This window comes from Eriocheir sinensis, chromosome 17, assembly GCF_024679095.1.
Source record: "Eriocheir sinensis breed Jianghai 21 chromosome 17, ASM2467909v1, whole genome shotgun sequence".
NCBI classification, from domain to species: Eukaryota; Metazoa; Arthropoda; class Malacostraca; order Decapoda; family Varunidae; genus Eriocheir; species Eriocheir sinensis.
Window position 1 is genome coordinate 10,079,430 of NC_066525.1, and position 23,979 is coordinate 10,103,408.

Genomic DNA, 23,979 nt, shown 5'->3' on the forward strand with positions numbered 1-23,979 from the left:
TTCTATTTCAAGAATCTAGTCTTTTTATGCTCAATTTCTTTGATTATATACTATATATTCAGCGAAGATTGTAGTTTTCAGCAAACTCTGAAGTAACTATCCTCAATAATGGCATCCATATTCAATCTCAGTAGCAAATAACTGACATTCAAGATGTGTTGCTAACCCAGTTGCAGATGGAGAGCAATGTCACTTTGCAGTGAAGTTGTTCACACCAGCTGCAATACTGGATACCTGACTGGGGCAGGGTTAGTTACACACCTGAATAGCTAACTGTGCCATTGATTATTCTTGTCATAGCTCTCTTCAGGTATGTACACTGGATCAATCAGTTTGAGAAGTGGTCTGAGGTGAAGGAAGTTACCTGACCTTGCTAATGACCTCAGTTCTCAGACTTCAGTTTAGAACTTCAAATATTTAAGTGTATTTATCACCTGCCAATAAGAGTCAAAGTCACAGGCCAAGCTCTCAAGACATCTTTTGGTGTGAACAATTACTTGCTATAGATGGTGAATGTGTGCCCACAGTATTTATAGACCACATCAGTGTGAAACACCTCACTTGTGCCCATTAGGGAGAAAGCTAAGCCAAGTCACAAGTTGGCATGTAGATGGAGTTTTAAAAGATGAAGAGGTGATGAAATGCTTACCTGTCAGTTGGCAATATTGTTTTGGGCAAGCTTATTGAAGGTAACAGTTGTCTATCTGATAGAAGTACACTAAAGTATTTTTCTACCTCTTACTTTCATAAAGAGAAGGAAACTGAGCTCACATCAAGGTGATTTGCATTGGACTTTAGATTTGTAAATGTGTATTACTTTGGTGGGAAGCAAGTAGCATACTTCTATATTTATTGTTTTTACATCGTCCATCATCAGATATTGAAAAGTCAGTGGTGTACAATATAAAACCAGCAATAAATAAGTGTAACAGTAAGTTATAGTGCCATATACACACCTACTCTTAACCCGTTGACTGCGGATTTCCTTCAAGAAGTCATCACCAAGCTTGAGGAATGGAACAGAAAGTGGCTGCTACAATTCAATGAAGGAAAATGTAAAGTCCTGCACCTTGGGAGGGGATATCCAGCACACCAATACCACATGGTAAACACTCCACTATCCACCATAAAGGCAGAGAAAGACCTGGGACTGTATGTTACCAGGCTACCAGTGAAGGCAAAATTTGTTCGTCGCAGCGGATGGGTTAAAAAAAAAATATACGTATATATATAAATATATATAAAGAAGAATAGAAATGCGAAAAAAAGGAAAAAATGGAATGAATTGCAAGCAGAGGTAAAGGAGAAGAATAGTGCAAGAACAGCAGAAGAGGAAGAAAATAATTTTTGAGGGAGTTGGGAGACGGTAAAGAAATGGTAAACAAGGGAAAAGCCAAAAGTGAACATAAACTAGACAAAATTGGAACAACTAAGGGTTTAATTGTGATGTATACCAATGTAGATGGGATAATACCTAGAAAACTGGAATTACAAGACTACTTTTTTTTTTTCTTTTATTTTTTTTTTTTTTTTTTTTTTTTTTTATGTCGGCCTTTAGTGGCTGTAGGCTTTCTTGAGGGGCCTGGATGGTAGTCGACCCCAGCCCGTCATGGCGCAGGCAAGTGTTTTTATAGTGGCGCCATCTTTTCTTGGCTCTAAATAAATAGCGAAGTTTACCGACTGAAAAAAACAAAACAAGGACACAGTAAAAAATTAAGAAAAGGAAGATGCTTGAGAGACATAAAAAAATATAGCTTCCCTTAAAGAAACATAGAGGTTTGGAATAGACTAAGTGAGGAAGTAGTATCGGCGAAAAGTGTGCACAACTTCATGGAAAAACTAGACAAGTACAGATACGGAGACAGGACCACATGAGCGTAAGCCCAGGCCCAGTAAAATTTCAACTAGGTAAATACACACACCACTGATCTCAGCCTGACTTGAGAGGTGTTTTGATAATTCTTCAAACTTTTCTTTTCTAACTTCTGCAACAATCTCAGTCTTTGATTTAATTTCCATTCTGTGGAACACCACCTCTCCTCCTCTAAACCTCACCTTCTCTTCCTCACTGAAACACAGGTTTTGCGAGGCTACTGACAGTAATCTCTCCTCTGTTCCCTCCTACTATCTTAATCCTAAATTTCAATGACATCACTTGCTCTCATGCCCATGACCTTGACTCTTCTGAATTTTCCACCATCTGGCTAAGACTTCATTGTCATTATATTACTAAATACATATGTGCTATTTATCTCTCACTTAACTCTACCAAATATGTAAAATTCTTTGATTCACTCTCCCTTCACTGAAATCTCCAACTTTGGCTTTCATCCTCTTTCCCTGACCAGCCTGGTGAACAAGCCTACAACTTTGCTCTCCTCAGTCATCTAGAGCACCCTACAAGCATTTCTGACTGCCTTGGAGATATGCCCAACATTCTAGACCTCTTCCTAACCTCTAACCTTTCAGCTTATTCTATTAAACAGTTCTCTCCATTGGGCTCCTCCAATCACAATCTTATGTCTGCACTCTGTCCTATCACTCCTGTACAGCTTCTGGACCCACCGAAAAGGTGGTGCTTCCGGCATTTTGCTTCATCTCCATGTGATGACCTGAGGATGTAGTTTTTCGATTTTCCGTGGAATGATAACTGGTTCCAGGAGAGAGACCTTTCTGTGTGTGCCCAGCACGTTACGGAGGTGATTGTCTTTGGAATGGAAGCACACACCTTCCTTGAGCTGCCTCCTTTACTGTAAAAAAAAAAAAAGGAAAAAGAATAATGATGAGTGACACACACACGGATAGAGAATTACTTTGACTCAATGGGTAAAAGAGGAAAGTAGACACAGAGGCAGAGATGAAACAGCAAGATTGAATTTAATATTTATGAAAAGGACTAAGATATCAGGAGAGGTGAAACATGAATGCTCATTTGGAAAAAGTGACCATGAAATCATGAAAGTCGAACTGGATGAAGAATGTCAAGATTACATTAAATAACAAATATAAGAGGAGAAATTATAACAAGGCAAAGTATGAGGGATTAAAAGTTTTTATTAGTAGAAACTGGATGTCGATGAGCCAATTAAGTGTGTGCAAGAGAAGTATAACTAGAGTGATCGAGTTGGGGATAATCCATACGATCTTTTTTCAATACTTTGTAAAAAAAAAAAAAAAGTCAAAACTGGAAAACCTTTTTATGCACGACAAAATATAACCTTTTGACTACAATGTGTATATATATATATATATATATATATATATATATATATATATATATATATATATATATATATATATATATATATATATATATATATATATATATATATAAGGTACAACTTTGGGAACATTTTACAAGTAAATTAAACATTTGCCTTTTTTTTTTTTCCAAGTGTACAGTGTCCACAGGTGCACATGTGGATGATCCATATGGATATAGATATCAAAAAGTAAAAAAAATAAAAAATGAAGGCAAAGTTCCTTAATAGCAACATAATTCATTAACTGGACCCTAAATATGATTTTCAGATAATTTTCATTAATAAAGATCATGTATAGGATAATGAATCTCAAAGTAAAAGGAAAAATAATGAAATTTGATCGTCCATTGGAAGTGCCTGGAATTTTTTTCGTAAATAATTGCCATAACATTTAAGGATATCTTATCTTACATACTGTATTATGTCACTGGGTTAATTTTGCTCCTGTAGATACCTTTCCAGGAAGGAAGCATAACTTTACAGTTATTTAGTGAAAAAATGTAAATTTGTGGTAAATAAACAAGGAATTCATTAAATTTGCAGTGCCAAAATAAACTAAAAGAGCATTATCCACTCTGAAAGGGTTAATTTAAATGGTATTGCATGCTGTTAGTGAATTTACAAGTTTGATGAAGTGCTTAATTTACTTAAGCCTCTGAGTTAGTGCTGTCATAGGGAGCAGCTAGAAAGTTTTCATGATCTACTGCTGAAAACTGAGAACAGGTATGAATGTGATATTAATAAACTAAAGAGTCAAATGATCAAGGAATAATTTGAGACCAACAACATCAATTGCTGCTTCAGCTTTTTTTTTTTTTTTTCCTAAAAGTGTTTCTTCTATAGAAGTGGCCAAATCATCACCGCTCTCCCTCACATGGAGATCAACAAAGGCTAATTCCATGAGTCCCTCAAACCTTCTTTCCTTAAATGTCTGGCTGGAGGCAGCGCCTTGGGATAAAAAACAGGAATGTATGTTTTATCGTCTTGTCGACATCGTCCACTCTGCCTTGGTTCCGCCCAGCAGTAGGGGTTCTAGCGTCCTGTCGACGTTGTTCACCCTGCCGTGGTTCCGCCCAGCAGTCTCAGTGGTAATGAGCCTGGTGGTGGGCGCGGCCATGCTGGGGTCACGTTTGAATCTGGCGGGCCTCGCCGTGGTGGCCGCGTCCGCCACGGGTGTCGCTACACTGTTTACAAACAAGTGAAGGGCTGGAGGCATAAGGCAAGCTTAGCTTCTCGTTACGGCGAGGCCTCGTTCGCTTGATTCTACTACTTATGGAAAAACGTGGTTTTCTCCTAGATGTTTTCTGCGATGTCTACGTGAAGCTGCAATAAGGACGAGCCAGCTGGAAATGTTAGAACAACCTCCTTGAAACAGGCAGAGGTTACGTGATCTGTGTCACGGCGCGGCTCGTTGTCTTCAGGAACCTCCCGTTTTGGAAGGTAAGCAATAAGTAACTGCTTTGCCGTAGGTGTTGGTTTGAAGACTAAGTGGAACTGGAACTTTGGCTCCAATATTGTTCATTGTCTTCTTCAATTACGAATCATGCTCATAGTTAATAAGAGCGGATCGGAGCACGGAGCAGATCACAATTTCAGGAACAGTAAACATTATTACTGATACCAAGAATGTACAAGGTTACTTTGTGACCTAGAAGCTCAAGCTTAATCATGGGTAGAAAATTTCAGTTATTACTAGGCAGGCATTGGTTTAGTAATAGGGTGGTGGGGGAATGGAATAGACTACCTAAGCAATCACATAGTTAGTGCAGGGACGATAGCTTGTTTTAAGAGAATACTTGATAGCTACATGGATGAGGCTGACAGGTGGTAGTGGGGGGGAATCTGGAGCTGCCCTTTGTAGCCTAGGCCACGCGGCCTCTTGCAGTCTCCCTATGTTCTTATGAAAAGTTGGGTGGGACAAAAAACTGCTGGCACACCAGCCCATAAGTTAATAAATCTTATTGGGAAAGCTACGTGTGACTATATGGGCTGGAAGTTCCAGAAAGGAGAAATAATCCAATTCAGGGACTATTTATTGTTGAAAATAGGGAATAATAATTCATGAAAGCGCCGCCTCCTCTGGCGACGGCCGCCATGGCACTGGTGCCGCTGGTGTTGCTATAAATACCTCCTTGCTGAAAGAAGTCTCATATATACGAGGGGGTCCAGGGGGGGTGAAGCACCCCCGTTAGCTGTTAGGTCGCAAAGTTTGGTTGGAATAGTTTAAATATGCTCCCTCGCCCTAAACCCTTTGCGAGCTAATTTGGGGCTGCGTCGGCGGCACCGTCGCCAGAGGAGGCGACGCTTTCGTGAATTATCCCCTATTTTCAACAATAAAAAGTCCCTGAATTGGATTTTTCTCCTTTCCGGAAGTCACTTGTTACTGCACTGCATTCAGGAACCAAAAAGAAATCCATGATGTAAGTATTAACTTTGCCAGAGGTGGCTAAGGTTTCGTAAATTTTCCCCAGTACAGCCTCCCTCATCTCGGATGGTTTGTTTCTTGGATGTGTAAGCTTAACCCCACCTAACCTCACTATCCATGAATTTATCCAGCCTCTTCTTGACTGTATCAATGGTATTGGCACCCTCAACATGACTGCCAAGCCTGATCCACTCATCCACCACTCTGTTAGTAAACCAATTCTTGCCTATGTTTTTGTTGAATCTGAATTTAGGATAAGTTCGCCAATTTGTACGCGGCTCTCCAATTAGTACGCGAAATTGCAAAAAAACTGCCTTCGTGAAATGTGGTAAGTTAGAAGGATGGGGTGTGTCTCAGAATTTACCTTAACTATCTGGTTATAATCCCACAAACATGCATAAAGTAATGTCTATTAACAAGGGCAAAAAAAAAAAAAAGGTATCATCCAAAAAATTAGTAAATTCTTAGCCAAAACCTAAGGTTAGTGACTGGGGGAAGCTCATTTTGAGTGCTTTAATGCAATTTATTACATGTTTTCTTATGTCAGGTAGATGGATGATGGACTGAACTAGTGCCTACACCTGGAATTACTGGAATCCAATATATCCTGGAAGGGGGAGGGGGGGGTACGAATTGGGTAAGAACTCCTCCCCCTTTCCAATTAGTACGCGATTTTTCAGACACCGTTTAGAAGGCTGTAAACAACACCGCAACAATATTTCAGTCTCGTCCTAATTCCCTGAGTAATAGAGGTGCATTTTTTATGACCAGTTTCATGGTGACAACTCTCATAATATAGGATACCACACTACCAATTAGTACGCACGTCGTGACCAATTAGTACGCACACCGTGTTTTTTATATATATATATATATATATATATATATATATATATATATATATATATATATATATATATATATATATATATATATCCGCGCGTACACACTTCGTACTGTGCAGTGCATTCCTACTTGTACGCGCGTCAGAGACGCACCAGTCCTTGTTGACGGACTGACTTGGTTGGCTAGATTTCGGTCGCCGATAGAGTCGGTCGGTCGGCACCCTGGTACGGGCCACCTTTGGCAATGGCCCGTGCTCCCCCGTGCAGGGAGGGAGTAATCTTTTCCCTCTTAACGACTAAAGATGAAAATCACATGATAGAAGATATTATCATTTACGATTTTTCTGTTGTATTTTGCCTGATTTTTTTAATTTATTTATTTATTTTTTTTTTTCAATAAATTAAGACCGTGTTTTGCTTAGTAGAATAAAGCTGGAACCATCTAATACCATGTATAATTGACCATACAACTCCTTGAGACCATCCATCACCGGTGGAGATTACATCGTTTAAATCCCAGGTATTTAAATCAGTCGCCCTTTAAATTTTATTTTTATTATTACGTACGCGTAATGTAGCGCAGTATTCATGCATTTCTAGACAAACATCATTTAACATAAAATGGTCAGGAGACTCATGTCTATAACATACTGGAATGCTAATGTTTCAAAAGGTTTTAGAATTGGTAGCCATTGCGCACTAATTGGAGCATGCACGTACTAATAGGATTTTTGGAATAATTCGTACGCACTCATTTTCAACCCTTCCCTCTCAAAAAGTATTGAATGTATCTAAATTTCCTTTATATGGGATAAAGGCCAATCATTCCCCTATAAATTCACCCCATGCCCAATATTCTACGCCTCTTGGTTTTCTGGTGAGAACTCGTAAACAGGGTTGGTGATTTTTTTGATTTTTTTAAAAAAATCAAAAAAATCAAAAAATCATTGATTTTTTTGATTTATTTGATTTATTTGATTTTTTTTTTTATTTTTTTATATATAAAAATATATATATATATATATATATATATATATATATATATATATATATATATATATATATATATATATATATATATATATATATATATATATATATATATATATATATATATATATATATATATATATATATATATATATATATAGAAAATTCCATCTTTAGGTTACTTAGTTTGAGTGAGTTTGTGGTGTGTGTGTGGCACATGAAGGATCCTGAATACACGTGTTCAAAACTTTGTTGTAGTTGGTACAGGACCCAGTAGTTTAGACAGACAGAGTTGAGTTTAGTTATTTTCATGACATTTTTTATTATTACCACACAGAAGAATATCTACTTTTATTCTGTTACTGTTTGGTGCTATTATGGTGATATTATTGATACATTGAATCCCCCAAGAGTTAGTTCAATATAATATATATCATCTACATAAGGGAAAAAAAAAAAAAAAAAAGAGGAGGAAAGGAAGGAATTGAATGAATGATGAAAATGAAATTTTCAGCCTCTCTCTTATAATGATATATAAGGCAGAACTTCCTCCATTTCAGCCATACATGTTTTCTGCTCATTCACTTAATGCTGGACCACTTGCATGGTGGCTTTTGGGGCAAGATTGTTGAAGACAAAAATTATTTTCTGATTTGGTTAGGATAGAGAAAAAAAAAACTGTTTTCATTTACAAAACCATAACGTGAATAAACTTAATGTAGGATTACTTTAATTTTTATTTTATTTTATTTATTTTCAAAAAATCAAAAAAATCATGATTTTTTTAGTAAAAAAATCAATGATTTAATCATTTGATTAAATCAATTTGATTTAATCATTGCCAACCCTGCTCGTAAACCAAAAAATTTGCCGATTTTTGCGTGCTAATTGGCGAACTTAGCCTATGTAAGTTAAAACCATTGCTACGTGTTCTACCTGGCTCTTTTACAACCAAAACCCAATGAACATCCCCTTTATTAAAGCCTTTCAATCCATTTATAAACCTCTATCAAATCTTTTAACCTTTGCCTTTCTAGAGAGTGAAGATTTAAATGCTTCACTCTATTCTCAAATGGCAAGTTTCTCACCCCTTGGATAATTTTTGTCATCCTCCTCTGTACAGATTCTAACATCTTGATATCCATTCAATAGTAATGTGACCAGAACTGAACCGCATAATCAAGAAGAGGTAGAGGGGGAGCAGTTTAATCCTTTCAATACGGTGACGCCGACTTCGGCATCACAGTAACGCCAACGTCAGTATGGTAAGGGTTAAGAGGAAATGGAAGAGGATTAATCCTCTTCTAAACCTCTTAATCACGGCGGTATCATCAGTCAAGCTCTTCCCTCTTCGTCGAAGCGTCGCTTAGAGAGTGTGTTTCCGTTAAGAGGTATTATCAAATGCTAGTTTCTCTTCCCCCTTCAAAGCTATCTTTCCGTGTAGTGTTGGTACTACTGCAAATCAAACAAACGTTGAAAACCAAAACATTAATGCATTTTAGGTACATTTCTATAATGGAAAATACTGTGTGGCAAATACTTATGTAGTAAACAGTGCTTGATACAGTGACATGCAGTATATATAGCAGAAAATTTACATTGATGCGTTTAATTGGTTGGTACCTGTAGCGATGTTTGTTTCGCTCAACTCGTCCCGTCACCTGTGGGCAGAGCTTAGGAGACCTCGTTAGAATAAACTGCTTTTATTTTCTATATTCTCCTCCTGTTCCATGAGACATCTCTTTCTCCCTTCATTATTTCTCCCTTGTAAATATATTTTTAACTAGCTTTAGACTCCTATCAGTGGGTGGAAAATGGCATCATCTATGTTGCTGAGCTTTGCTCAAGCTCCACCCACAGGTGACGTCACTAGTTTGGAGATTGGCTGTGGGAAGCCCAGCATGGAGTACCATATACCACCACATACGGACTTGGGAAACATGCGCTCGGATGCCGAAGCTTGTCAGTCTGTCTCTTTAAAATTCATCCCAGCAATCACCATGCTTATGGTTCGAAGTGCCAGCCCTATAAACGCTCAAAAAAGAGAAGTGTTGTGAATAGTTGAGACTGAAGGACGGGGCGTGCTGGTTGAGAGGTGTGTTCCAGTGTTGGCTTAAATTATCATAGGAACCGTGAAGTCTTGAATAAACAGAAAAATATTGTTTCTCGCATTGTATGACTTTTTATATAAGACCTAGAAAATTTAAATTGTTCTTATACCCAATTAATAATACAGCAACATGGAAAAATGTTGTAATAAAGCATTAAATGTGTGAAGATATTGGCGAAGAGCTGGCCTTCACCTCCTCTTCGTCAAGAGAGAAAATTAGTTCATTTTTTTCCTGCTCACCGCTTCGCGCGCTGCATCAAAGACACTCCTCATCACTGATAATTCCGTTTGGTCTACGAAGCCCGGTTTCTTCGCGGGAAGGGGGAAGAGATAGACTGAAAATCCCGGCATTAATCCTCTTCTAAACCTCTTAATCCTCTTCCATTTCCTCTTAAGAGGTTTAGAAGAGGATTAAGAGGAAATGGAGGAGGATTAAGAGGTTTAGAAGAGGATTTTTAATCTTCTTCCATTTCCTTTTAACCCTTTCCATACTGTGACGCTGACGTCTGTGTCATGTATTGAAAGGGTTAATATCAAAGTACTGGGTAAACCATATTGAGGAGGAAAAATCAAGAAGGGGTCTAATGTGAGTCTTACACAGTAGAATCATGGAGGAAGATTGGTTGATTGTACTGTGAAGTAAATTTGAGGCTGGGCTATTAGCTTTGCATACAATGGAGCAGATACAGGCATGTAAATGCAAGGATGAACCAGTAATAATCCGTATAGATCAGAATGAGTTAACAAATATGATTTTCTTATTATTGATATAATAGAATAAAGACCAAGCAGATTCCAATCAACTGTACCCTATTGAAAGTGAATTAGTGCAGATTTAAAGGTACTAAATGAAAGGCCCAGACTATGCCATGGAAACCACAGTGTTGTTATCCAGGTGACTAGTGTTTAAATAAAGTAGAGTGGAGGAAAGGGGGTGTTTACTTATGTTAAGATAGATTTTGAGATTGTCACTTAATATCATAAATTTGGATAATACATTGTTTGAGACAAGATCAACACAAAGAAGATAAAGCAAAGGGCCAAGGTCTGAGCCCTGCAGAACTCTACTCGTCATTTGCTTGTGATTTGCTGGATCCTGACACAATTAATTTTTAAAGTCATAAGGGACTACAGCTCCCTCTGCAACTCAGTACACTACCTAACAGAGCTGCGTATGTGTATGTGTATGTAGATATAAAGCATGCATTGGCAATCAAGGAATGCACAGGTCGTTTTGGTTGTCTAGTGTCTACAAAATTAATGTTGTATTTGACATGCTTCATGACCATGCTCAGTTAGCTGATTGAGTGTTAGAAGATCATTTCATGTCCACAATTTTATCTACATTGCACTGTGAACCTTAGAATCAGCAAAATAATAAAGGAACATTTTTCATTTTTTTTTTTTTTTGATGGGTTGAACTTGTTTTCAGGGTGGGGCTCTGGAAGCATATAGGCAGTTGATAACTCTATTGTAGAGCAGGGCAAGTGTAGACCACAGACTTACATACTAGACTGCTCGCCAAGGCCCTCCAAGTGAAGCCGGCCTGGGGCGGTGGGTGTTCCCAGTTCATCCAAAACCGACAACTTCACACACCTCACTCCCACCCTGTTTCCTGACCCCAACATTAATTTTTAAGAAAAACTGAGACCACCATCATCTTCCTGAGAAAATTCTGCATCACACAAGCACAAAATTGTAACAATAATGTAAAAACACATACGAAAATCAGAGTTAAATGAAGTAGGGAGTACACATTTTCTTGCATTTATTTCCCTTCAACTCCTTAGTACTCAGCTGTTTTTTGTCACATCACTTTTATAAGCCCAGATCCTAAATCTGCATGCTTTTCTGCTTCTGATGGTGTAGGGTACATCACGAGGTAAACATATATACATAGGGTCAAAATCGCCTCCGAACATAAGTCTCGCTGTGACATCGTTCATTCGCCTCGGCATTTGTTTGCCGCTCTCGCACAAAGACCGCTGTAGGGAGGGATTTCAGCTTACCAGTAATAAACTCCCGTTAACTTGTAATGGCTAGAAATGTGCTACAGTTGTAATGGTATTTTTCCCCATGTAAATAGGCGTAGCCATATATATGTACATGGGTTTCTTATAACATGTGAAGGAAAAAAGGAAAGGAAAGAAGGAAGAGAGAGAGGGAGAATAATTAAAGGAGGGAGAAGAAAGAGAAGGAGAGAAAAAAGAAAGAAGGAAGTAGGAGAGAGAAAGAGAGAGAGAGAGAGAGAGATGGTTTGAACTGTGCGCTGTCAGGACGCACAGCAATATGATTATAATAGTAGGCTATTGAAGGGACGCACGGATCGATACTAAACCGTCACGGTGCGGCTTATGTTCAGAGGCGATTTTGACCCTATGTATATTTTTACCTCGTGACGTACTCTACACCATCAGAAGCAGAAAAGCATGCAGATTTAGGATATGGGCTTATAAAAGTGATGTGACAAAAACCAGCTGAGTACTAAGGAGTTGAAGGGAAATAATGTGTATTCCCTACTTCATTTAACTCTGATTTTCGTATGTGTATTTTTACATTATTGTTACAATCCTATGCTAGTGTGATGCAGATTTTCTCAGGAAGATGATGGGGGTCTCAGTTTTTCTTAAAAATGAATGTTGGGGTCAGGAAACAGGGTGGAAGTGAGGTGTGTGAAGTCGTTGGTTTTGGATGAACTGGGCACACCCACCGCCCCAGGCCGGCTTCACTTGGAGGGCCTTGGTGAGCAGTCTAGTATGTAAGTCTGTGGTGTAGACCACCTGGCATTCAGCATGTTGCAACTTCTCGTCCTCAGAGAATCCATGCTTCATAATTCTCACTTTCTTTACCCCATTCATATTTGCCATTGCATGTCAGTGAATATATTCTAGTAATAAGTGTTTCTCATAAAGCCTAACAGTCCAAAATCAATGGGTTCCATGTAAATTATACCATCATATATATATATATATATATATATATATATATATATATATATATATATATATATATATATATATATATATTTTTTTTTTTTTAAGATTCAGATGAGCTTGAGCTTCTGATAGTGCAAGTTTAGATATGCAAGTGATTACTGTACAATGTTTGAATTCTGCAGGTTGCTACCTCACTGGTGGCAATACTATAACTGCAAAACAGTGGCATTATTGTGACATTATGGAAACTATTATATTAGGATTGACTAATCTTTAAGGAAGAAAGAAAGTGAAAATTTATATGATTTATTTGTGTCTTCATCAGAGTCAAGATGGAAAGTGACCTACTTGCTCTGCACTGGATGGAGCATGCCTCAGTGTTCAGTCATGCCATTGGAAACTTACGGACTAAGGTGCAGAACTTTTTAATTTCTGTGAAAAATGCTAATTTCATGTAATAATAAAAAAGTTTTATATGAAATGATGTACGTATAAGTTATACTTACCATAATCTTTACCCTTTCTCTTGTTGCAGAACTCTTACACAGATGCTACATTGGCATGTGAAGGACACTTTTATCCTGTTCATAAATTTGTACTGTCAACATGTAGTCAGTACTTCAATGCCATTTTTGAATGGACCCCTTGTATAAATCCTGTAGTGGTCATAAACAATGTAACATGTAAAGAACTGGAGGCCCTCCTTGATTTCATGTACATGGGAGAAGTCAGTGTGAAAGAATCTTTAATCCCTGATGTGATGCGGGCTGCAGAATGTTTAAGAATTCGAGGTTTGTCCATTGTTGATGATGAAAATACCAAACCTTATTTGAAAAGCAAAAATAAGTCAGACATAGGTGGGCCTCCTCGAAAGAGAAAAAGAACATCTTCGTCCAAGAAAAAATGTACAGCAGCTGGATCAGACAAAATCAAAGCTTGTGATCGTTTTGAATCAAATGGTCACCTCAGTCCTCCACCTGCTTCAATCTCAGGCAACAAATATAGTAATGAGGGAGAAATGAATCACACAGAGGATCATGTACCAGACCTCACTTCTGCACATCACTCGCAGAGAAATCCCACAGAGACCGAGAATCAGACTTCTGATTTGCCAAATATTCTTGCTCCTAATAATACACCATCTAACTTCCTTCAAGCACATACGTCTTCCTCCCCACAGCCACATCTTACTGACCAGGCAGGGAAGTCTGTGCCACCTCCTTCTAAACCCAACATCAATCAGCATAGTCACAATTCCCCTCCACATCGCCCAACTCAGTCCCATCCATGTGCACTTGATCTTTCCTCTCATGAACATACTTCTAAGGTCAGTATGAATACTGCAGTTGAAGTTATTAAATCTGGAAAAATGGAAATCAAACAAACAAAGCCATCTGTTCAACAACCTCACAATGTGGTGTCTTCAGAAGAAATTCCTGATCTCCTAGATAGCCTAGTGGATATGCGCCCTCTCTATGATACCAAGACTGAACCAGAGGATGAAGTGGCTACACTGCATGCTGTGGTAATTTATTTATTTGTTTTGTCTTTAATGTCATACAATATCTGCAAAATAGTATTAATATACATTTTGGGTAGGAATACTATAATATAATGCCATGACAAGAAGATTGAATTAAATGAAGAATCAAGTGGATTAATATTAGCATATTTTGATGAAATAGACACAGAATATCTAATGTCCTTCATTAAATAGCAGCCAGTTTTATGGGACATGAACACTGAAGTTTTGTATTTGTGGCTTGAAGGGACGGGTGTGTACGCTCGGCAGTACAGCGGGAGACAACGCACCCGTCCCTCCAAGCCACAAATACAAAAGTTACTCCTTAATACAATGATTCCTACCTGTATGAAGTTACTGTAGAAGATATTTTTTATGTGATTATATTTAGTATGCCTATGTGAATGAGCTATGTAGGAAATAATGATGGAAAGTGTGCATTACTTTATAGGTAGCCTACTATTGCCTTCAATGCTACTGCTGTACACATTGCTTGTTTTGAAGGGCCCATTCTCCCTTGAAAACTGGCAGTATTATTATTGTACTTTGTTTCTTAGGTGATGTCATTGATTGTTAGAGTACCATCATTCAATTAAATTATAAATATTTTTTTATCATGAAACTAGCTAGATTATCTCAATCATATATATTTGGTACGTGTCATTGATACAATGCATGATGTCATGAACAGCCAATCAGGTGAAAGGGGGGGTACCTTAGCCAGTGCAAATTGGCCAAGCATACCTGTCAAGCTACTGTGGTGTCTTGCCATAAGATTTTCCCTTAGAGACCATAAGGTTGTGTATAAAAAACGTAAGACTTGACAGGTATGGTTCTGACGGACTCAAGCAGGGTGCACGAGGTACCCCCCCCCACACACACACACACACACTATCCGTAACAGTAACCGTTACTCAGTACGCTCACATGAATTTAAATATGGCGCACACGATAAATTTCAAACTGTTTAAAACAAACTTATTAAAAAAAAAAACATCACAAGCGGAGAAAAAAGGTAAGACTTACGCAAACAACATAAGACTTGACAGGTATGGCCAAGTTAATTTGGATAGACTATAGTGGCTTGGTGGTAAGCGCAATTGTTCATAGGTCAAAATTTGAGGACTACCTGTATGTGGTTATATTATGATTGTTTGGTTTTATAACAAACTGCCTTGTAAAATATTTAATGATATCATCCTAGATGTTGATATAGAGTCAGAGATAATTATCAAGTATGAATGATTAGAAACTGAAATATTTTTATGTATCACTATAAATCTAAAGATACAACCTCTTATTTCCTTTTTAACAGGAACCCAATGACAACTTGTATGAATTTAGTGAAGAAATGCCTTCAGTCTCAGCGGCTTCATCTCAGCAAGAAGTTCGCCTCCCAAAGGTCAGTGAAATTTCTTAAATTTCTAAACCAATTTTTTTAATGAATATTTCTGTGTCTTGCCAAGGTATACAAATTTTGAGTTATAGATTGTAGAGTTATAAGGGTTTTGCTGTACTAAGATCATTATGTATTTTTATGTAATAGGGGATAGGGGTTTGTTGACTTACTGCATATGAAATGAACCTTGAACCTCAAAAAGCTAACTAATTTGGGGTTGTTTATAATGTCAGTCATAGAATTCTAACCTCTGAATTCTGTGGTTATGCTGTCCTTGGGGTAATGGAGAACATTACCAAACTCTCCTCAACCCTTCAGTTTCCTTAAATATTTTTTAAATCTTTGTTATTTCTGACATGGTCAAGTTTTCATAAAAGATATCTATGGATATGTCTACAAGGTCAAAAGAGAAATGAGTGACCTGTTGAGTGTACGCCACAAACAGTGGTTTAAACTTCAGTTTGAGAATGACTGGTTGGGTGTTTGTGACAGGGCACAGTATGGGGTTACCAGGTCAGAAGCTGGTCTCATCACCCAATTTTTCAGTTTTTACTACTGAAAATTCCAAGGAGTTGCTAATACAGTAATATTATTGTATTTATACTTTGTCAGCTGATTGAACATCCAAGAGAATATAAGGTAACTTTGGCACTCCAAGCTGTTATTCTGTGTTTTTCTGTGATATTTTCCTTATTAAATTACTATACTTCTTGAGTTTTACTGGCATGTTATATTTTGTTGTGAGTTACTAGCTTGTGTCCAGTAAATTAAGCAAATTAAATGATAGTTGTTGTATGTGAGAAGTGAAAGCCAGAGTGGGGGAGCTAGGTCCAAGGCTGAAAGTGAGAGGTACAGAGGAGTCATTTGTGGCAAGCCTGTTTGCAGATGATACAGTATTGATGGCAGAGAATGAGGAGATGCTGCAGAGGATAGTGGATGAGTTTGACACATTTTGCAAGAGGAGAAAGCTGAGAGTGAATGCTGGAAAGAGTAAGGTTATGGTATTGGGTAGAGCAAGAGACCAGGTCATTGATTTTGAAACATTTGAAACATTTATTAATAGGCTATTAGGTACAGTTACATATGTTGTTGTATGTATTGTTAGAGGCCAGCCTTTATATAAGCATAAGCTTTTCAGGCAAAGCCGTACAGAGTTAGAGCAGAGAGGACAATGAAGTGTAGGATAAGGCTGGGGGAGGTGAATGAGTTCAATATTTAGGGACAGTTATGGGAGTATGGAAGGTGGGGTGAGGGAAAGAGCAGTGAAGGACAGACAGGTAGTAGGTTCATTGGAGAGAGTTATGAAAGGAAGAAGTGTGAACATGGAAGTCAAGAGGGGAATAAGGAACCTTGGAGGGAAGTTCCCGTGAGGGAGCAGGGCATTGGAGATATAGATAGATAGATAGATAGACTGATTGTTGTCAATTGGCTCGCCAGCAAGTGTGGAAATACCAAGGCAATAAATGTGAATTAGTCTGGACTAGATATTGTTGGAGTTGGAGAGAGAAATTGGGTGTGGAGCCAGTTCATAAGAGAATAATCTCTCAATAGAAATGGTCTTTGTTGTTAATGCCATTACTGCAATGAGACATGCATGGATAAATTCAATATCAACATTTATGTAACTTTGGCCAACCTTAGTATTATGTGGAATCTGATGACCATTGGCTCTCATGTTCTAACCTTTTCCTTTTAACATATTGTATTTATCTTGAATGTTTCTAGACTTTTTTGTGCTGTTGACAGTGCCGTATTCTACCAAGCATCTGAAGTTTATTCTTGTGCTCAGGCTGCTCTTTGTCCTCATTCCACCAGTCTCCTTGAAGAGAGAAATTGGGTGTGGAGCCAGTTCATAAGAGAATAATCTCTCAATAGAAATGATCTTTGTTGTTAATGCCATTACTGCAATGAGACATGCATGGATAAATTCAATATCAACAGTGATGTAACTTTGGCCAACCTTAGTATTATGTGGAATCTGATGACCATTGGCTCTCATATTTTAACCCAAAAGTTTGTCCCGTTCATTCATTGCTTTACTTGTATGGAAGTTGCTCCTGATCTAATGGTCATTATTTTACTTGAAGCTATTGTCATGTCATCTTGGTCTGCTTTTCAGTTCAACTATTTTATCAATATCAATCTTGTTTTTCCTTATTATGCAAATGAAGTCATCTGTCAGGTCACCATGTACACTATGCTTAACAGAGTTCAAGGAAATATGTTAGGGTTAAAAAGTAACTTTGCCTTCAGTAAAGCTTATGTCAAGAAGAGACAGACCAGGTGCTAAAGGAGATGTGAAAAAAATACTCATGTTGCTTTTCTTGAAAAAAACAACAACAAAAAAAAATTCCAGAACTGATACTTTCTTCTTGCAAAAGCAGTTTAGTCAGTCACATCACACCACACATGTAGTAAAATTATAAAAGTTGGCCCAGAAAATGTTACATCATAGGGTCTGGCTTTTTTTCCAGGAATTTGTACTCTACATAATATATGTGAACATTATTTTTTTCTCAGGGGCCTGCTGCTTCTGGTTCCTCAAAAAAGAAGGATCAGCACTCGATGGAAGAAAATCCAGCTCTGAAATGCTCAGTATGTAACAAGCAGTTTCAGAAGAAAGATAGCTTAACACGCCATATGCGTACACACAACAAGGAGCCATACACTTGCAACCAGTGTTCCTTTATTTCTCCATCTTATAGGGCTAGTTTAGATCATAAGAAAAAAGAGCATGGGACTCCTCACAAATGCACACTCTGTGATTTCGCCACACAACGGCCATATAGTCTCAAGCGTCACATGGCACACCATGATAAACCACATCAGTGCCCGGAGTGTAAATTTAGAGCAAGCACTCTCAATCTTTTAGAGAAACACATGAAAAAAATGCATGAAAAAAAATAGGTTTTCAGGTTATTTATACCAAAGCCAGTTTTGACATAGAAATGGAAACTATTATCTGTTCATCTGTAACTTGCAATTGCATTCTGGGCTGCTTTGATAAAATAATTTCTAATTGGATAGAGGCTTGAGGCAACCCTCTTCTGCTCATAATAGAACACTGGCCTCTCAATACTATGAGTATTATTTCTATTCTCTTTACCTCACTTTTGTAATTTAACACTTATTTGTTTCCTCATCATTAGACAGTAGAATTATAGCAAATGACTACTTTGTTGAAAATAGACATAAAAAGTAATAAGTAAATAAAATGAGCTGGTCAAATGTGGGATTTTAAATGTTTAATCCATCTTTTATTTCATGCTAATTTTTCATGGGATTTTGAAGCTAATGCAAACACAGATAATTACACGAGATAGAGAAAGTTCTCTTAAACACAATGGTATTACCAGATTTTTGGCAAACTGGAAAGGAAGGAAGGTAAGCACATCTTGTGTATGTGTCACAGTGTGTGTGTATTTACCTATGTGTGTGTGTGTGTGTGCTATAATTAGTGTATGTTTGTCCTACAATACAGAACCACATTGTCTATTGGCTACAACTATGCATAAAAGTTGTAGCCTTTCTTTCCAATTTCCCAAAAATCTGGTTATACCATTGTGTTCATGAGAATTTAATCTCATGTAACTATTCTTCTACATTAACTTCAAATTATAGTGAATCCTGTTTGTCCAGATTGTTTTGGCGTTGGTACTAGCAGGTACATCCTTGTCTGCCACGCTGCCACCTCTGTCTTCAATTAGTGGATTAGAGCTTAGGTGCAAAGTACAGCCATTGTCCCTGCCCCCCCTCTCTCTGCTTATAAAAAATATTATACACTATATTTATCTCTTTATAATAAGGCTTGCTTTCACAAATTTCATAGATGTAAAACAAAAACAAAAACTGAGGAATGAGTGGATCAGTTTGTGCAAAGGAAAAAACTAACAAACCCCATGAATATAGAAAAGCATATAGAGGCTCTTGCAGGTGTTGTTATAGGTTCTCTATTAGCTTTCTCCTGTAAAAAATACGTATTTACAATGTAAATAAGTTCTTTCTCTCAATTGAATAGCGCACGTGAGCGTGTGACGACAGGTAGAGTGGTAACAACGGTAGCTTGCATTGTGGCCATGGGCAACCTTGAGAGAAGTGACCTGAGGTTAGAGTCAGCACACTGATGTCAGAAAGCAATGTTGCCAAGTGTTGTATTTATACAAAATCTTTGTTATTATCCTAAAAATGAAACAATCATTGCACAATAAAGTCTTAGTAGATTATTAAATCATTCAGTAAATTAGTTTAGAGGTAGTAAATAGCTGACATAGAAGAGAAAGAGATAGATCTTGGGACTATGTGGCAGAGCGACAGGGAGGGACATACCTGTGAGAGACAGTGCCAAAATAATCCGGACAAACTGGTTTCACTTTAGCATGGAAGAAAACTGGAATAAACTTTTAAACCCCATCTTTGATTCCAACCTGTATTATTTCATCTACTTATTACTTTTTATGTATACTTTTCAACAAAATAGTCATTTGTTACAATTCTTCTGTCTAGTGATGAAAAAACAAGTTTTACCTTACAAAAGTGAGGCAAAGAAAATAAAAATAATACTTTCTAATTTTGAGAGGCCAGTGTGTTATGATGAACAAAAGCTGTCTTAAGCCTCTGTCCAACCAGTGATGACCTTACCAAAGTAGCCTTGGATCCTGTAAGCTCCAAATGAACGGACTATTGCAATATTTTTTTTCATGACTCACAAACAGTACGTTGTAAAGCAATGTCAATGAACTAATGTGGAAATTTGTTATTGCTGAACATTTACTTTAGTCATTTGACTGTATTTTGTTTTTCGATATGTGGCCATAGTGACATGTTTACAATTAATCTACACATTGATTCTAAAAGTAAATCCAGGTAATTATATGTATACAAAATATATGGAAAGTTTTTTATTAAGCAAACTGCTGTTATTGTGAATACTTTGTACATTTTATACTAGACATCCTTTCCTTGATGCCTAGTTGATTACATAGCATACATATATCTTGATTTTTTTATATTGCCTCTTCAATATATGCTAAAGAAAATTTCAGTAAGTATGTGTGAATACAGTGACATGTTTTCAAGGAATCTACATGGATTGATTAAAAAAGGAAAAGCAGTAATTATGAGGAAACAGGTACTTTTTTATCGTGTAATCTGCTATTTTTGTGAATAAATAGTGTATTTTATACTAGACATCTATTTTTTGATGTCTTGTGCATTATATAGTTGATATCACATAAGGACTGCATATTGTGTAATTATTGAACGTCTGTTTCAGTGTGAGATGCAGATCTTTGTGTATGTTTGTTTGTAATAACAGGAAATTCCTCCAAGCCTAAATTCATTTTCATTTTCTGAAATCATTGTCTAAAAGTAACCCAGTAATAAGTACAAATACTGTTTTAGATTTAAAATGAACTCATGCTGGTATATCTTTCATGAACCTACATTAAATAGAGTAAGTGTAATGTGGACTGAAATCTTTTGAAACTATCTGTTTTTGTTTCTTCATATCAGCTGCTAGTGGTCAATTTTTCATATTTATACACTAATGTGGAAGCTGTAGCACTCCACATCATTGTTGTCTGCTGTCTCTGTTTATTAGACAGTCTTACTCCTAAAAATACAATTAGACCTGTTTGTAGCATAATGAAGTTTATGTCATACAGATTGGAGGAAGGAGTTACCTCAAAGAATCCACATGTTGCTTGTATTTTAAGCATTGATGTGTAATTGGATAAAGTATCATCAAACTTCAATTGAAGGATTGTGAGAAAAGGTGTCGATGCAAGATGGCTTATAGAGAGTTTTCATATTTATATTTGAAATAACCAATGTTGTTTCATGTTTCTAAAGAAAAAAAATTACTTGAAACAGATTAGGAAGGTATATTTTTGTTGAAGTCATTTGTAAATTGGAACCATTAGGCCTGATTCACACTATAGGTACGGTTATGCACAGTTCATGATTCACTCCCAGTCCAGTCAAATATTATTACATTTTCAATGGGAGCATTCACACTGATAAGAACAGTCAAGTCATGGTCCATTCAAAAAGATATTTTGACCTGACTGGGAGCTGACCGTGACAGGTGTGTGCCAGTGTGGATGCCACCAGTGATCTTGCTCTGGTCTTGCTTCAGTCAAGTACTGCATCTTTCAGCTTTAGACAGTATTTTTTCAAGAGTATCAGTGTTCATTCTAATGTAGTAAAATATACTTTCATCATCAGTCAGTTGAGAAAACAGTGTATGGAATTTCCCTTCACTCTTCCTATCTTACAAGATACCCATACTCTTTATTTTCTGACTTCGAATTTATCTTTCTTCTCTTCCTCATCCAATGCAATGGTGATCATTACCAACTCTTATAAAAAATTACTCATCAACAAGGGTGTGACTCATTTTGCCGATGGAATGGGGATGGCATGGGCCCCTGTGATCGGACTGAAAGCGTCCCTTGACCAGTGTGTGTGAATAGACTTGGACCATGACCAGAGTGAGACCATGCTTTGACTTCAGAGTGACCGGCACCATAGTGTGAATGGGGCCTTAAAATTCTAATGACAAACATGGCTCTTTGCACTAGAAAGATTAGATTCATTAACATAAAGAATATGAATCAAAACAAATTAAAAAACTTAATTAGAGATGCTATATGGAAACAACTGTGCAGGTAAAGTAGAAAGTGACTTGTAAAAATAGAGATGGCTAATAAATTGAGGGTAATGCTCTACAGCACTACATTCAATTTATGTATGTAGGAAGGCACTATACTGTACAGGTTCCAGTAAAGCTTTATACAGAACGTATTCATAGTGGACTGGCTAATTTTTAGGTCGTCAAAAAAAATTCCAGACTTGATGGAATATCTTCCCTAAACTGTATCGTAAATATTTCCTAAATTTGAGGGGGAAATCTTTCTGGAAAATGACTACTTTAAGCATATGATTCTGGCTTGTTACTGATGTAATGAGTATTATCTGATAAGTGTATATTATTGTCCTTTATTAAGGAAAATATTTGTTCATCAAAAGTGCCATCCAAGATGTATCAGGAAAATAACCTCAACACATCAACATGTAAAAGTAACTTTTGACACTAAGAAATTTGGACATCATTTTAGTATTTATGAATTAAGTTGTTTTATGTTTATTGCAATGACACCACAAAGAAATCTCAAGAGTTCAAATTCCAATGATTTCGACAATCTTTAGCCTGAACCCAGTTTGAACTACCCACAGGGCACGATTTTGGCATTATCTGAGGAATGTAGAGTTACAAGGAGGCAACTCCCTTTCAGAATTTTAAGAGCTGTAAGGAAGGAAAGTGACTTCTTTATGGTTACAAAAATGAGTTTTAATTGACTTCATAGTTGCCTGGTTGAAGTTCCTCAATTGGAGCTCCATCAGTAACACATGGTTTAAAATTTTCACCTCTAAACCTCTAGTTTTTGCAGCTAAAAAGACTTAATCTTATTGTGTTCAAATTAAATTATTCATATTGCAAGTCCTCAAAATTTGTAACTGAAAATTGTGGTCCTTTAAACTTTGTTCAGCAATGTATCTTTGAAACCCATCAGTTGTCATAGTCATTGATGGTGGTTGTACAAACCTATCTTCAAAAGTTTAAGTTTTATTAGGCTTAAGGGCACATAAGGTTACACCTTATGTTTATTAATCATAGGTAGAACTTTTGTTGTAATAAAAATGACATCTCATATAAGTATTTTAATGCCCCAAAATTTCCAAGAACACTTCTCAAATGTCACCATGCAAAATAGATATTGTCATTACTTTAAAATTATATTTCATAAATTAGATGTCAAAATGTGCAACATTGTTTCACTTACTAGAGGGGTACCTTAGAAGATTGACCACTTTATTGTAAGCACTCTGTGGAAGATCCTCCAGAACTGCAGGGTTTTCTGCAGTACTGAGCTCTTGAGCTCTTTGCAACTGAACATAGACTTCTTGTATATGCACTTAAGCTTTATGTTAGGTCAAGAAGAATCTCAAGATGCAACAATACTGTGTTCCATCTCGAGAGACTAAAAGACCTTTCTTGTGCTCATCAGTATACAGTGAGTCTCAAATTAATTGAATGTGCTCAGCACCCATGAGAATCCTGTAGAACTGTAGGATACCATCAAACATAAAACTCTTAAAAGCTGCAAAGGAGTGCATTGGTGTACGGCTGAGATCTAGGACTGGTTTGCCTCGGGGGAGACACTGGAAAATACCGAGAAGTCGTGCTGCCAGACATGCTGGGAACTGGGATCAATATTGGGCACTGTTCTACCGATGAGAGACAAGGAGAGTTATGTCAAGGTGTCGAGGACTATTTCAGTGCAAATAACCTTCAACCTCCGTCTGAGTCTTGAAGAGGCTCTGCTTAGAGTTGCCACCTGTTCCTTAAAATACGGATTCATTCCATATTGGAGAGCGAGATGTTGCGTTACATTTTGAACCAATACATAATATCATTTGTTCCATAT

General features: G+C 37.1%; 1 protein-coding gene and 1 long non-coding RNA gene across 3 annotated transcripts; one reads left to right on the plus strand and one right to left on the minus strand.

Annotated features, from left to right (window-relative positions):
- Window positions 1-132: 132 nt before the first annotated feature.
- LOC126999926 (uncharacterized) lies at window positions 133-4,325 on the minus strand. The gene is made up of 3 exons (XR_007753664.1): window positions 4,178-4,325; window positions 2,566-2,750; window positions 133-1,680 (listed from the first exon to the last, which is right to left on the minus strand). It is a non-coding gene; the product is annotated as an uncharacterized LOC126999926 (long non-coding RNA).
- Window positions 4,326-4,454: 129 nt separating this feature from the next.
- Window positions 4,455-22,806, plus strand: LOC126999925 (protein abrupt-like). Of its 2 annotated transcripts, XM_050863088.1 has the most exons (6): window positions 4,455-4,703; window positions 8,676-8,788; window positions 12,895-12,982; window positions 13,105-14,094; window positions 15,407-15,493; window positions 18,011-22,806. In XM_050863088.1, exons 3-6 carry the CDS (start codon window positions 12,902-12,904, stop codon window positions 18,395-18,397), a joined length of 1,545 nt encoding a protein of 514 aa, XP_050719045.1. In that variant the 5' UTR covers window positions 4,455-4,703; window positions 8,676-8,788; window positions 12,895-12,901; the 3' UTR covers window positions 18,398-22,806. The 2 variants fall into 2 exon arrangements, with proteins under 2 accessions (XP_050719045.1, XP_050719044.1); XM_050863087.1 differs by lacking the exon at window positions 8,676-8,788.
- Window positions 22,807-23,979: the final 1,173 nt, after the last annotated feature.

Bases quoted from the DNA above. Each gene is read 5' to 3' on its own strand.
- LOC126999925 (XM_050863088.1), top strand. From the start codon at position 12,902: ATGGAAAGTGACCTACTTGCTCTGCACTGGATGGAGCATGCCTCAGTG. The intron at 12,983-13,104 runs GTGCAGAACTTT...CTCTTGTTGCAG, and splicing joins TTGGAAACTTACGGACTAAG to AACTCTTACACAGATGCTAC. The intron at 14,095-15,406 runs GTAATTTATTTA...CCTTTTTAACAG, and splicing joins TGGCTACACTGCATGCTGTG to GAACCCAATGACAACTTGTA.